The 14,113-nt window shown below is 44.7% G+C and overlaps 1 protein-coding gene across 3 annotated transcripts; it reads left to right on the forward strand.

Moving 5' to 3' along the window:
- Window positions 1–1,208: 1,208 nt before the first annotated feature.
- Window positions 1,209–14,113, forward strand: LOC115103383 (mitochondrial fission factor homolog A-like). Of its 3 annotated transcripts, XM_029624293.2 has the most exons (8): window positions 1,209–1,376; window positions 2,596–2,677; window positions 4,578–4,787; window positions 9,271–9,449; window positions 10,200–10,285; window positions 11,475–11,648; window positions 12,326–12,404; window positions 12,880–14,113. In XM_029624293.2, exons 3-8 carry the CDS (start codon window positions 4,583–4,585, stop codon window positions 13,009–13,011), a joined length of 855 nt encoding a protein of 284 aa, XP_029480153.2. In that variant the 5' UTR covers window positions 1,209–1,376; window positions 2,596–2,677; window positions 4,578–4,582; the 3' UTR covers window positions 13,012–14,113. The 3 variants fall into 3 exon arrangements, with proteins under 3 accessions (XP_029480153.2, XP_064862010.1, XP_029480152.2); XM_065005938.1 differs by having other exon boundaries at window positions 2,596–4,787; XM_029624292.2 differs by lacking the exon at window positions 2,596–2,677.

Raw genomic sequence — 14,113 nt, forward strand, 5'->3', positions numbered from 1 at the left:
ACTACAGGTTCATGTGGTACTCCCCTACCTGGTAGTGTGGACTACTACAGGTTCATGCGGTACTCCCCTCCCCGGTAGTGTCGACTACTACAGGTTCATGTGGTACTGCCCTACCCGGTAGTGTTGACTACTACAGGTTCATGCGGTACTCCCCTCCCCGGTAGTGTCGACTACTACAGGTTCATGTGGTACTCCCCTCCCCGGTAGTGTTGACTACTACAGGTTCATGCGGTACTCCCCTCCCCGGTAGTGTCGACTACTACAGGTTCATGTGGTACTCCCCTACCTGGTAGTGTCGACTACTACAGGTTCATGCGGTACTCCCCTCCCCGGTAGTGTCGACTACTACAGGTTCATGTGGTACTCCCCTCCCGGTAGTGTTGACTACCAGGTTCATGGTAGGTGTGTCGACTGACTGAGGTACTGCCCTACCCGGTAGTGTCGACTAGGGTTCATGTGGTACTGCCCTCCCGGTAGTGTCGACTACTACAGGTTCATGTGATACTCCCTCCCGGTAGTGTCGACTACTACAGGTTCATGTGGTACTCCCTCCCTGGTAGTGTGGACTACTACAGGTTCATGTGGTACTCCCTACCTGGTAGTGTGGACTACTACAGGTTCATGTGGTACTCCCCTACCTGGTAGTGTCGACTACTATAGGTTCATGTGGTACTCCCCTACCCGGTAGTGTGGACTACTATAGGTTCATGTGGTACTCCCCTACCCGGTAGTGTCGACTACTACAGGTTCATGTGGTACTGCCCTACCTGGTAGTGTCGACTACTACAGGTTCATGTGGTACTCCCTACCTGGTAGTGTCGACTACTACAGGTTCATGTGGTACTCCCCTACCTGGTAGTGTCGACTACTACAGGTTCATGTGGTACTCCCCTACCTGGTAGTGTGGACTACTACAGGTTCATGTGGTACTCCCCTACCTGGTAGTGTGGACTACTACAGGTTCATGTGGTACTCCCCTACCTGGTAGTGTCGACTACTACAGGTTCATGTGGTACTCCCCTACCCGGTAGTGTGGACTACTACAGGTTCATGTGGTACTCCCCTACCTGGTAGTGTCGACTACTATAGGTTCATGTGGTACTCCCCTACCTGGTAGTGTCGACTACTACAGGTTCATGTGGTACTGCCCTACCCGGTAGTGTCGACTACTACAGGTTCATGCGGTACTCCCCTCCCCGGTAGTGTCGACTACTACAGGTTCATGTGGTACTCCCCTACCCGGTAGTGTCGACTACTACAGGTTCATGCGGTTGGTTGATGATAAGCAGCACAAGGAGAACATAAAACACACTGTAATTAAAATGTTATCATTTAGCTTGTGAAATCTGCAGTTTCGACGAAGAAAAATACAACGGGTAAGTGTCTGAATATTTCGCCTTCACCGTCGTGAGAAAATGTATGTAGCTGACTTCCAAGCCAGTTAACGTGAGCTAGCTATAGTTATTTGCAACAATAATTATTTTTTTCATGCACGCCTTTGTTAACGTTTACCGTTAGCAACAAAAACAACAACAACATTTCGTCTGGCTTGTTTTACAATTATCCAGTCAGCCGAGGACTGAATGCCCTGTTGGCAAAGCGTCGAAACAATATAGCTAACGTTACCTGGTTAGACTTTCAAATAGCTAGCTAGCCTGATATGGGGTAGACTGAAAATGTTAACTAATTAGTATTATCGTCACACTAGTTGTCATTGTTTGATACGAGTCTCAAATATCACAGCCACACGGTGCTTTCCAGCGTCATTGCTCACTGTCTGTAATGGTCAAGTAATCCACTGTCTGAGCCACGCAGTTGAGCCACTGACATTGCTACTCGGGATACTTGGGACGTCCATGTCCTAAACCCTAACATTAACCCTTACCTAACCATTTGCACTATCAACTTCGTTTAGGGGAGTTGTCCCAAGGATTCTGAATAGCACGTTAAAACAATTACTGCGAGATAATTTCAGTTCATGTTTGTTTAGGATTTAAGCATGAGGTTTCTGGCTATTATTTACCATAAGTTGGAAAACAAACAACAGTTAGGCCACTCGGGGCTAAGGCACGGCATCTCAGTGCTAGAGGCGTCACTGCAAACACTGGTTCGATCCCGGGCTGTATCACAACCACCCGTGATCAGGAGTCCCATAGGGCGGCACACAAATAGCCCAGCATAGTCCGGGTTAGGGACAGGCCGGGGTAGGCCGTCATTATAAATACGAATTTGTTCTTAACTGACTTGCCTAGTTAAAAAAGGTTTAAAAAATAAAAATACATAATTAAAATGGTAGCCTACATGTTCATTTTGCATGAAGTCATTATGACATGATTAGGAGTTGGTAACAAGAATGTCTATTTATAGAATGCAATAAAACTAAGTGAGAAATGGCATCTGGCATGTGTGCATATCTTTGTTTTGGTTGCGCTGTGTGATGGCTGTCATCTATATGTGGCCACGGGGGTGTCACAGAAGCAACTAGTTCCTGTAAAGATGCTGGGAAATGCTAGATGTGCAGGCAGCTAAAATGACAAGGAACCCCCTCATGTGGTACAAAACATGGATTTAATTTTTTTTTTTTAAATTTTGTAGAACCACTTGCATCTGGACCGGGACATTTATGAGATACACTTTTCTTCCAAATCGAGAACAAAGAAAGTATCGCCAAGACCAGGTCAGTTGAAAAATGTGGCGGAGTTTTCCTTTAACTAAGCCATAACACCAGATCTGGAGCCCTCACATAATTGTTTTACAATTCCATAGCCACACTACACAAAAATATAAACGCAACATGCAACAATTTCAACGATTTTAGTTACAGTTCATATATGCAGATATGCATCTGTTGGTCACAGATACCTTTCAAAAAGAAGTTGGGGTGTGGATCAGAAAACCAGTAATTTTCTGGTGTGACCACCATTTGCCTCATGCAACGCATAGAGTTGATCAGGCTGTTGATTGTGGCCTGTGGAATGTTGTCCAACTCCTCTTCAATGGCTGTGCAAAGTTGCTGGATATTGGCGGGAACTGGAGCACTGTGTCGTACACATCGATCCAGAGCATCCCAAACATGCTCAATGGGTGACATGTCTGGTGAGTATGCAGGCCATGGAATAACTGGGACATTTTCAGCTTCCAGGAATTGTGTACAGGTCCTTGCGTCATGGGGCTGTGCATTATCATGCTGAAACATGGTGATGGCGACGGATAAATGGCACGACAATGGGCCTCAGGATTTCGTCACGTTATCTCTGTGCATTCAAATTGCCATTGATAAAATGCAATTGTTCTCGTTGTCCGTAGTTTATGCCTGGCCATACCATAACCCCACCACCACCATCATACTCTCGGTTCACAACGTTGGCGTCAGTAAACTGCTCACCCACACGACACCAGACACGCTGTCTGCCAGCTGCCTGGTACAGTTGAAACTGGGATTCATCCGTGAAGAGCAGACTTCCCCAGTGTACTAGTGGCCATCGAAGGTGAGCATTTGCCAACTGAAGTCGGTTATGACGCCGAACTGCAGTCAGGTCAAGACCCTGCTGAGGACGAAGAGCACACAGGTAAATAAAGGTTAAATAAAATAAAACATTTATTAAAAAATATGAGCTTCCCTGAGACAGTTTGTGCAGAAATGATTCAGACAGTTTGATCAGCTGTCAGGGTGGCTGGTCTCAGACGATCCCGCAGGTGAAGAAGCCGGATGTGGAGGTCCTGGGCTGGCGTGGTTACACGTGGTCTGCGGTTGTGAAGCCGGTTGGAAGTACTGCCAAATTCTCTTAAACAACATTGGAGGCGGCTTATGGTAGAGAAATTAACAATTAATTCTCTGGCAGCAGCTCTGGTGGACATTCCTGCAGTCAGCATGCCAATTGTTAGCTCGCTCAAAAACAGAGACATCTGTGGAATTGTGTTGTGTGACAAAACTGCACATTTTAGAGTTGCCTTTTATTGTCCCCAGCACAAATTATACCTGTGTAATGATCATGTTGTTTAATCATCTTCTTGATATGTCACACCTGTCAGGTGGATCAATTATCTTGGCAAAGGAGAAATGTTCACTAACAGGGATGTGAACACATGTGTGCACAAAATCTGAGATAAATAAGCATGTGCATGTCTGGTATTTTTTGTTTTAGCTCATGAAACATGGAACCAACCCTTTACATGTATATTTTTGTTCAGTATAAATAAAACCATGCTTGTTTTGGATTAAGCAGAGGTATCAGGCTATTAATAACCATAAGTACACAAAACAGTACTATGTTAGTTAGCCCACATAAATGGTAGCCTACATGATCATTTAACTTAGAAATACAGTCATCATTATTTGATTATGAGTTGGTATTAAACATTTCAGGAATGCACAAGAATGTCAATAATGTGTAGAATGCAATAAAACCATGAAATCATTATGCTATATCATATGCCCTGTTATCAACACAGTTGGTTAAATTGCATATAAATGGAAAATTGTATTCCGTTTTTTAGGGCAAAATACATGGACCTAATGTTAACATATGAGCGATTCTTAAATGTTTGATTATTGAGGCTTTTGTTGTTATTACAAGGCTGGATGAGTGTGGCAACCTTCCCCTCTTCCTCTTCGGAAGAGGCAGAGATGAATCGGATCCACTATGAGCTGCAGTACACCGAGGGTATCAGCCAACGCATGCGCATCCCCGACACACTCAAAGTGGCCCCCGAAAACCAACATGGGCTGCTGTCTCAGCCCCTGGCCCCCCACATGATGCATGTACCAGAGAGGATCGTGATAGCAGGTGAGCAGTGTGTGGTCTACGTCAGTCGTTTTCAAATTGTGGGGAGGGTCCCCCCAAAAAAGTTATATTTTGATTAATTTACACTACCGGTCAAAAGTTTTAGAACACCTACTGATTTCAAGGGGTTTTCTTTATTTGTACTGTACTGTAGAATAATAGTCAAGACATCAACATTATGTAATAACACATATGGAATCATGTAGTAACCAAAAAAGTGTTAAACAAATCAAAATTATGCACTTGTACTGACCGAGCCTTCTGGATGATAGCCGGGTGAACAGACAGTGGCTCGGGTGGTTGTTGTCCTTGATGATCTTTTTGGCCTTCCTGTGACATCGGGTGGTGTAGGTGTCCTGGAGGGCAGGTAGTTTGCCCCTTGTTATGCGTTGTGCAGACCTCACTACCCTCTGGAGAGCCTTACGATTGTGGGCGGAGCAGTTGCCGTACCAGGCAGTGATATTTCTTCAGCCTCCTGAGGTTGAAGAGGCGCTGTTGCGCCTTCTTCACCACGCTGTCTGTGAGGGTGGAACATTTCAGTTTGTCCCTGATGTGTACCCCGAGGAACTTAAAACTTTCCACCTTCTCCACTACTGTCCCGTCGATGTGGATAGGTGGGTGCTCCCTCTGTTGTTTCCTGAAGTCCACAATCATCTCCTTTGTTTTGTTGACGTTGAGTGTGAGGTAATTTTCCTGACACCACACTCCGAGGGCCCTCACCTCCTCCCTGTAGGCCGTCTCGTCGTTGTTGGTAATCAAGCCTACCACTGTAGTGTCGTCTGCAAACTTGATGATTGAGTTGGAGGCGTGCATGGCCACGCAGTCATGGGTGAACAGGGAATACAGGAGAGGGCTGAGAACGCACCCTTGTGGGGCCCCAGTGTTGAGGATTAGCGGGGTGGAGATGTTGTTTCCTACTTGAGTGGCTGCTGCCAACATACAGACTCAAATCTCTAGCCACTTTAATAATTAAAAATTGGATGTAATAACTATCACCTGTCACTTTAAACAATACCACTTTACATAATGTTTACATACCTTACATTACTCATCTCATATGTATATACTGTACTCTATACCATCTACTGCATCTTGCCTATGCCGCACGGCCATCGCTCATCCATATATTTATATGTACATATACTTATTAATTCCTTTACACTTGTGTGCAAAAGGTAGTTGTGAAATTGTTAGATTACTTGTTGGATATTACTGTATGGTTTGAACTAAAAGCACAAGCATTTCGCTACACTCGCATTAACATCTGCTAACCATGTGTATGTGACCAATACGATTTGATTTGAAACTGACTCTCATGAGGACCGCCACAGGAATGAAATACCCAGAGTTACCTCTGCTGCAGAGGATAAGTTCATTAGAGTTACCAGCCTCAGAAATTGCAGCCCAAATAATTGCTTCAGAGTAGAAGTAAGACATCTCAACATCAACTGTTCAGTTGCTGTGTGAATCAGGCCTCCATGATGGAATTGCTGCAAAGAACCACTACTAAAGGACGCCAATGAAAAGAAGAGACTTGCTTGGGCCAAGAAACACGAGCAATGGATATTAAACCGGTGGAAATTTGTCATTTAGTCTGAAGTCCAAATTGGAGATTTTTGGTTCCAACCGCCGTGTCTTTGTGAGACGATCTCTGCATGTGTATTTCCCACTGTGAAGCATGGAGGAGGTGGTGTGGGGGTGCTTTACTGGTGACACCGTCTGTGATTTATTTAGAATTCAAGGCACACTTAACCAGCATGGCTACCACATCATTCTGCAGCGATACGCCATCCCATCTGGTTTGTGCTTAGTGGGATTATCATTTGTTTTTCAACAGGACAATAGCCCAACACACCTCCAGGCTGTGTAAGGGCTATTTTACCAAGAATTTATTTATTTTATTTTATTTATTTCACCTTTATTTAACCAGGTAAGCAAGTTGAGAACAAGTTCTCATTTACAATTGCGACCTGGCCAAGATAAAGCAAAGCAGTTCGACACATACAACGACACAGAGTTACACATGGAGTAAAACAAACATACAGTCAATAATACAGTAAAAAAAAACAAGTCTATATACAATGTGAGCAAATTAGGTGAGAAGGGAGGTAAAGGCAAAAAAGGCCATGGTGGCAAAGTAAATACAATATAGCAAGTAAAACACTGGAATGGTAGTATTGCAATGGAAGAATGTGCAAAGTAGAAATAAAAATAATGGGGTGCAAAGGAGCAAAATAAATAAATAAATTAAATACAGTTAGGAAAGAGGTAGTTGTTTGGGCTAAATTATAGGTGGGCTATGTACAGGTGCAGTAATCTGTAAGATGCTCTGACAGTTGGTGTTTAAAGCTAGTGAGGGAGATAAGTGTTTCCAATTTAAGAGATTTTTGTAGTAAGTTCCAGTCATTGGCAGCAGAGAACTGGAAGGAGAGGCGGCCAAAGAAAGAATTGGTTTTGGGGGTGACTAGAGAGATATACCTGCTGGAGCGTGTGCTACAGGTGGGAGATGCTATGGTGACCAGCGAGCTGAGATAAGGGGGACTTTACCTAGCAGGGTCTTGTAGATGACATGGAGCCAGTGGGTTTGGCGACGAGTATGAAGCGAGGGCCAGCCAACGAGAGCGTACAGGCGCAATGGTGGGTAGTATATGGGGCTTTGGTGACAAAACGGATAGCACTGTGATAGACTGCATCCAATTTGTTGAGTAGGTATTGGAGGCTATTTTGTAAATGACATCGCCAAAGTCGAGGATTGGTAGGATGGTCAATTTTACAAGGGTATGTTTGGCAGCATGAGTGAAGGATGCTTTGTTGCGAAATAGGAAGCCAATTCTAGATTTAACTTTGGATTGGAGATGTTTGATATGGGTCTGGAAGGAGAGTTTACAGTCTAACCAGACACCTAAGTATTTGTAGTTGTCCACGTATTCTAAGTCAGAGCCGTCCAGAGTAGTGATGTTGGACAGGCGGGTAGGTGCAGGTAGCGATCAAGAGCATGCATTTAGTTTTACTTGTATTTAAGAGCAATTGGAGGCCACGGAAGGAGAGTTGTATGGCATTGAAGCTTGCCTGGAGGGTTGTTAACACAGTGTCCAAAGAAGGGCCGGAAGTATACAGAATGGTGTCGTCTGCGGAGGTGGATCAGAGACTCACCAGCAGCAAGAGCAACATCATTGATGTATACAGAGAAGAGAGTCGGTCCAAGAATTGAACCCTGTGGCACCCCCATAGAGACTGCCAGAGGTCCGGACAGCAGACCCTCCGATTTGACACACTGAACTCTATCAGAGAAGTAGTTGGTGAACCAGGCGAGGCAATCATTTGAGAAACCAAGGCTGTCGAGTCTGCCGATAAGGATGTGGTGGTTGACAGAGTCGAAAGCCTTGGCCAGATCAATGAATACGGCTGCACAGTAATGTTTCTTATCGATGGCGGTTAAGATATCGTTTAGGACCTTGAGCGTGGCTGAGGTGCACCCATGACCAGCTCTGAAACCAGATTGCATAGCAGAGAAGGTATGGTGAGATTCGAAATGGTCGGTAATCTGTTTGTTGACTTGGCTTTCGAAGACCTTAGAAAGGCATGGTAGGATAGATATAAGAAGGAGAGTGATGGAGTGCTGCATCAGATGACCTGGCCTCCGCAATCACCCGACCTCAACCCAGTTGTGATGGTTTGGGAATCAAATCAAAGTTTATTTGTCACGTGCGCCAAATGTTATTATTTTTACCTTTATTTATCTACAGTTGGCAAGTCAGTTAAGAAAAATTCTTATTTTCAATGACTGCCTAGGAACTGTGGGTTAACTGCCTTGTTCAGGGGCTGAATGACCGATTTTTACCTTGTCAGCTCGGGGATTCGATCTTGCAACCTTCCGGCTACTAGTCCAATGCTCTAACCACTAGGTTACCTACCTTTACGCCAATGAGTGGTGTGAGCAGTTTGTGTCATGAACAATGCTTGTGCGTATGGGAATAGACTGGGGATGTTCCCCAATACTGGAAGTGAAGCAGGAGGGAAAACGTTTTGGAGCCCCTGGTCTACATGATACATGTACCAGAGAGGATTGTGATAGCAGGTGAGCTGTGTCTGCTCTCTGGACGGAGCCATCTGGTTGTCTGTGGAGAAACCTGGACAGAGCCATCTGGTTGTCTGTGGGGAAACCTGGACAGAGCCATCTGGTTGTCTGTGGGGAAACCTGGACAGAGCCATCTGGTTGTCTGTGGGGAAACCTGGACAGAGCCATCTGGTTGTCTGTGGGGAAACCTGGACAGAGCCATCTGGTTGTCTGTGGGGAAACCTGGACAGAGCCATCTGGTTGTCTGTGGGGAAACCTGGACAGAGCCATCTGGTTGTCAGTAGGTCAGTCCAAATGCCTGTTGAGCCATTGTGCTGACAAGTCCAGCTAGTCCTCCCCTGTTTCAGTCTGTTTTCTTCTGTTTGATGACTAATGAACATGACACTGTCCTCCTTCCGCCATCTCCAGGGGACGATGGGGACTCCCGTTACTCCCGGCCCAGAGACCTAGACCTGATCCAGTCCATTCCTCCTGTGGATTTACTGGACATGAAGGCGCCGCCACGTGTCCTCACCCTCAACGAGCATTCCCTGGACTCCCTGGAGACGGACCAGGCTCCCACACCACAGGCCCACGCCAACCAGGGGGTGAGTTTGTGTCAACGGTGTGACTTCATTAGAACTACACAGAGCCATAAATGGGTCTAAATGTTCTACAACAAAAAAAATGCTTTTCTATTTGGAGCATTCTATTTGGAGCATGCTAACCTGGGTCCGGTTTTTCATTGTTAGTCACACTACGATGCTAACACTAATCAGCGGGTAAGTAGACCAACCCAGGCCTCCCGAGTGGCGTAGTGGTCTACTGCATTGCAGTGCCTTCTGAGTTCGAGTCCAGGCTCTGCTGCAGCCGGCCATGACCCATGAGACCCATGGGGCGGCGCACAATTGGTCCAGCGTTGTCCGGGTTAGGGGAGGGATTGGCCGGCAGGGATGTCCTTGTCCAATCGCGCACTAGAGACTCTTGTGGCATGCCGGGCGCAGTGCACACTGACACAGTCGCCAGGTGCACATGGTTTCCTCCGACACATTGGTGCGGCTGGCTTCCGAGTTAAGTGGGCATTGTGTCAAGAAGCAGTGCGGCTTGGTTGGGTTGTGTTGCAGCGATGAGACAAGACTGTAACTACCAATTGGACCAAAGAAAAGGTGGTAATAAAAAGTAGACCAACACATACTATATGTTTGGTATCTTACTCTAAGGACCCCCCGTCAGTTACTCCCTAGTTATCCGTTACTACATTTCTAATTAGGCAGAAATAGTCCTATCACTTTCAAATATAAGGCTAAAATGAAAATATAGCGATCCCATCATACATCCCTGATGTGCCCCATACACAGGTCCACTCTCGGTTGCTGAGGGAGCGCACAGTGAGCGATAACACCAGCATCCGCCAGAGCGGCCCGGCCAACAGAACCCATGTAAGGTAAGCACCAGTCCAGGTGTGAGGGAAGCATCGCTTTCTTTCTCGTAGTTATGAAATGCCTAATTTCAGCACCCAGAACCAGATCTTGCGTGTGCGCTGGCCAGCTACTTAATTTGGTTCTTGGGGCAAAAAGGCTTTCAAATCTTAACAAGTCCACGCACCCCCACTGTCAAAGACCCTTCCTAGCCCCATCCTTTCTGGAAAGTCCCCCTTTTTAAAATATTTGTATATGCTGCATGCTAACACCATGGAGGTATATGACAATTATTTTCAATGCGACTATTTTGCAGATAACCAGTGTTTATTAGATAATTTTCCGGTTAGATTCCCTGTTCCCACTTTTAGCACCACTGTCGGCGAGATCATGATTTGTAAAAAACAACTGCTGGAGAGGATTGCTGGTACGAATCCCCTCACCGACTAGGTGAAAAATCTGCTGATGTGCCCTTGAGCAAGGCACTTAACCCTAATTGCTCTTGTAAGTCGCTCTGGATAAGAGCGTGTGCTAAATGACTAAAATGTCAAGTTGAGTTCATCTGACTCTGGGGCTTTATCACCAAACGTTTCCCCTTTAACATTTCAATGTCATCTGTCACAGGAAGAATCTCATGAGGACGAAACATTCAAATGTTTGGACTCATCCTAATTTTGCGGGGATGCACCTAGAATCTTTTGAGTTCCAGAAAGGGGAGAGGATATTTGGCCCACAGACTTGCACAAGACTGTGGTGCTACCAAAGAGGATCTGCTCTGGTTCCATCACTCACACTAGTACAACCCCCCCGCCGAACCAAATCGAGTAGTTGGCCGGAGCCCAGATTTGGTTCTGCGTTGCCGAGATTAGTCGCGGGAGACTATAAACTGCCTCTCTCTCTGCATCTCTCTCGATTCCTTGACATAGTGGTTAGAGCGTTGGACTCGTAACCAAAAGGTTGCAAGATAGAATCTCCAAGCTGACAAGGAACAAATCTGTCGTTCTGCCCCTGAACAAGGCAGTTAACCCACTGTTCCTAGGCCATCATTGAAAATAAGAATTTGTTATTTAACTAACTGGCCTAGTTAAATAAAGGTAAAATAAAAAAACATGTCTTTGCCTCTTCCTCTGTCTATCTCTGTACCTTCTTTCAATTCTCCATCCCTCCCTTATCTCCATCTCTCTTACTTCCCCCCCCCCCCCTTCTCTCTCTCAGTGTAACCCTGTCCCCCGTCGCCCCCCCTCTCCGTGCCTGTCCCCCACTGTGTACCCCTGAGGATGTGGTGAACCTACAGTATAGTGCTGGAGGGTTGTTGTCCTATATCCAATGCACCACGCGCCGGGCCTACCAGCAGGTCCTCGAGGTCCTGGAGGTCGACATCCACCGCAGGTGACCCCCTTGATCTCTTCAGCCACACACAATATTGCATCCTGAAATATTATTTTTTTCACCCTTTTTCCTTACACGCTCCCAGTCATGGATTTAAAAGCATAAGACTGCTGTGAACATCGACTGCAAGGAGTTTCCACCCTTGTTAATAACATCTATGTGAGGAAGTGTGCTAGTTAGTGCATACTTCAGGAGTAGTCAGTGTGTGCCTCATGCTTACTCTAAGCTAGGATGAGATAAAGATCTATTATCTCTAAGTAGGCTGTAGTGCGTAGCTACTGTCAACTGTGTGTGTGTGTGTGTGTGTTTTGTGTGTGTGTTTTAATGGAATAGCATTAGACTGCATAGAGTTGGCTCATGATCGCCTCTGTTAGCTCAAATACAGCTGTATTGGCACAAAGACTGTACTTACCCTGTCAATAATGAAGCTGAGCTCGGAGTGGCGATGGCGTGTTTAGCGCCACTAAAACTGTGGGTTTTTTAAAAGTTGAAAGACCATTCAAATGTTCTGAGTCGAGTATTTACACGGTTACTAACCAAGGAAAATCCAGTCCATCAGGAGGGGAAACTCATTTTACTGCAGCCAGTAACCATTCAAATGTAACTTTTCCATATATGTTAAATCCATTTATGTTCCCGTCGTATTATAAATATGTTCTGCTTTTTGTTTCCTGTAGGGCTGGTCCCTTGACCCTCGACATGGACATGACCCCTGACGATTCAGGCTTAGTGGACGCCTCGTCACTACGGCGACAGGTAGTCAAAGCATTGTACCCTGTGTTGCCCTCCTATCCAATTATATTTATTAAATGATTGATTACCTTCCAATTTATATATTGAGCAAATTAATGACTGTAGCTAACACATAATGGGTATCAGAGGAGGCTGGTGAGGGGAGGATAGCTCATAATAGTGAATGGAAAGGTATCAAACACATTCCATTCATTTCCTTCGACATTATTATGAGCCCGTCCTCCCCTTTTAAAGTGCCACCAGCCACCACTGATGTGTAAGTAATGTATCAATTGAGTCAATTTCATTTCAGTTCAGGAAATGACATTTTGGGGATGTCCTGAATGTATGTGGAATTGACACTCTCCCAATGAAGAAAGTTTTCAAATCCACCAAACTGAATTGCATTTCATTCACTTAAATGGACTGAATCAACTGTTCTGATGAATCATCCATTTTTTTAACATACTGATTCACTACATTCATTTTTGTTATTCAGATTGTGAAGCTGAACCGACGTCTCCAGCTACTGGAGGAGGAGAACAAGGAGCGCTCCAAGCGAGAGGTGATTCTCTACTCCGCCACCGTGGCGTTCTGGCTCATCAATACCTGGATCTGGTTCCGGCGTTAGAACCGCACGGAACCCAATGACCAGGTCCTACACTGTCATTTTAACCAGAAATATCTCAATTCTATCTACAGATTGTAACACCAGATAATGTGATTTATTTAAAACAATGTTTTTATGTAATATACTGGGAGTTAACGGTTAGGTACTGTTTTGGTGTAGCAGAGAACATTTCAGACCAACCTTAGTTTGGCGATACTGTCCTCATTCTCTATTTGTAGAAACAGGAGTCTCATAAAATGTCCTTGTCCAGGGTGCAAGGGGATCCATGACATTTTGTTTTGTTTTAAATGCTCTGTTATTAAAATAAATACTTTTTATGATCCGTGAAGTAACAACGTGTACACCGCCATCTTGTATATTTCAAGTCTTCTCACATTGATCGAGACGGGTGTCTGTCATCACTTTGGGGTGGACCCACCTGTCTGGAGCAAAACTCAATTGTGGAAGGGGAGGGTGATGGTATCTATGACAACTCCGACTGCCTAATCTGTTGGTTAAAAATATGTCTTGGCTGTCCCCATCAATCCAGATTGCTTGAATCAGTGAGGCTGATGAAATGACGAGGATACAGGCAAAGGAAACCAGTGTTGAGATTTCCCCAAATGTAAGCATTTAGTTAGCACGTCCTGTGTGAAGGGATTCATACCATTGCTCCATTTTATGGTGTGGGTTGACTATTTATTTCTCTCCTACCTCGATGTTGGCAGGAAGCGGAGCATCAGTCTAAATGTCTATTCATTCTCATCAAATGAGGTCCTTAGCACTGTATGATGTAATTGCCCAGTGTGGGAAAAAATAGTTTGAACTCATATTTTATAGGATTAAAGATGTATCTTGTGGAATATATGAGCTAAGAAACATTGCGACAAATGTGAGTATGTTCTGTATTAATCAGGCGCTGTTTTTGCTGCACAAAACTGGCATCTTTAGTTGAAAAAACTTTTTATTTTATTTTATTTTCTTTAGTTGAACATTTATTTATGTATTTTTATGTATGTATTTATTTTCTTTAGTTGAACATGTATTTGTGCATTTATTTATCTATTTTCTTGTAATATCAATGGATTGTATAAATATTTTACTGTAATAAATGATGTGTGGT

The sequence above is a fragment of the Oncorhynchus nerka genome, linkage group LG20, assembly GCF_034236695.1.
Source record: "Oncorhynchus nerka isolate Pitt River linkage group LG20, Oner_Uvic_2.0, whole genome shotgun sequence".
NCBI classification, from domain to species: domain Eukaryota; kingdom Metazoa; phylum Chordata; class Actinopteri; order Salmoniformes; family Salmonidae; genus Oncorhynchus; species Oncorhynchus nerka.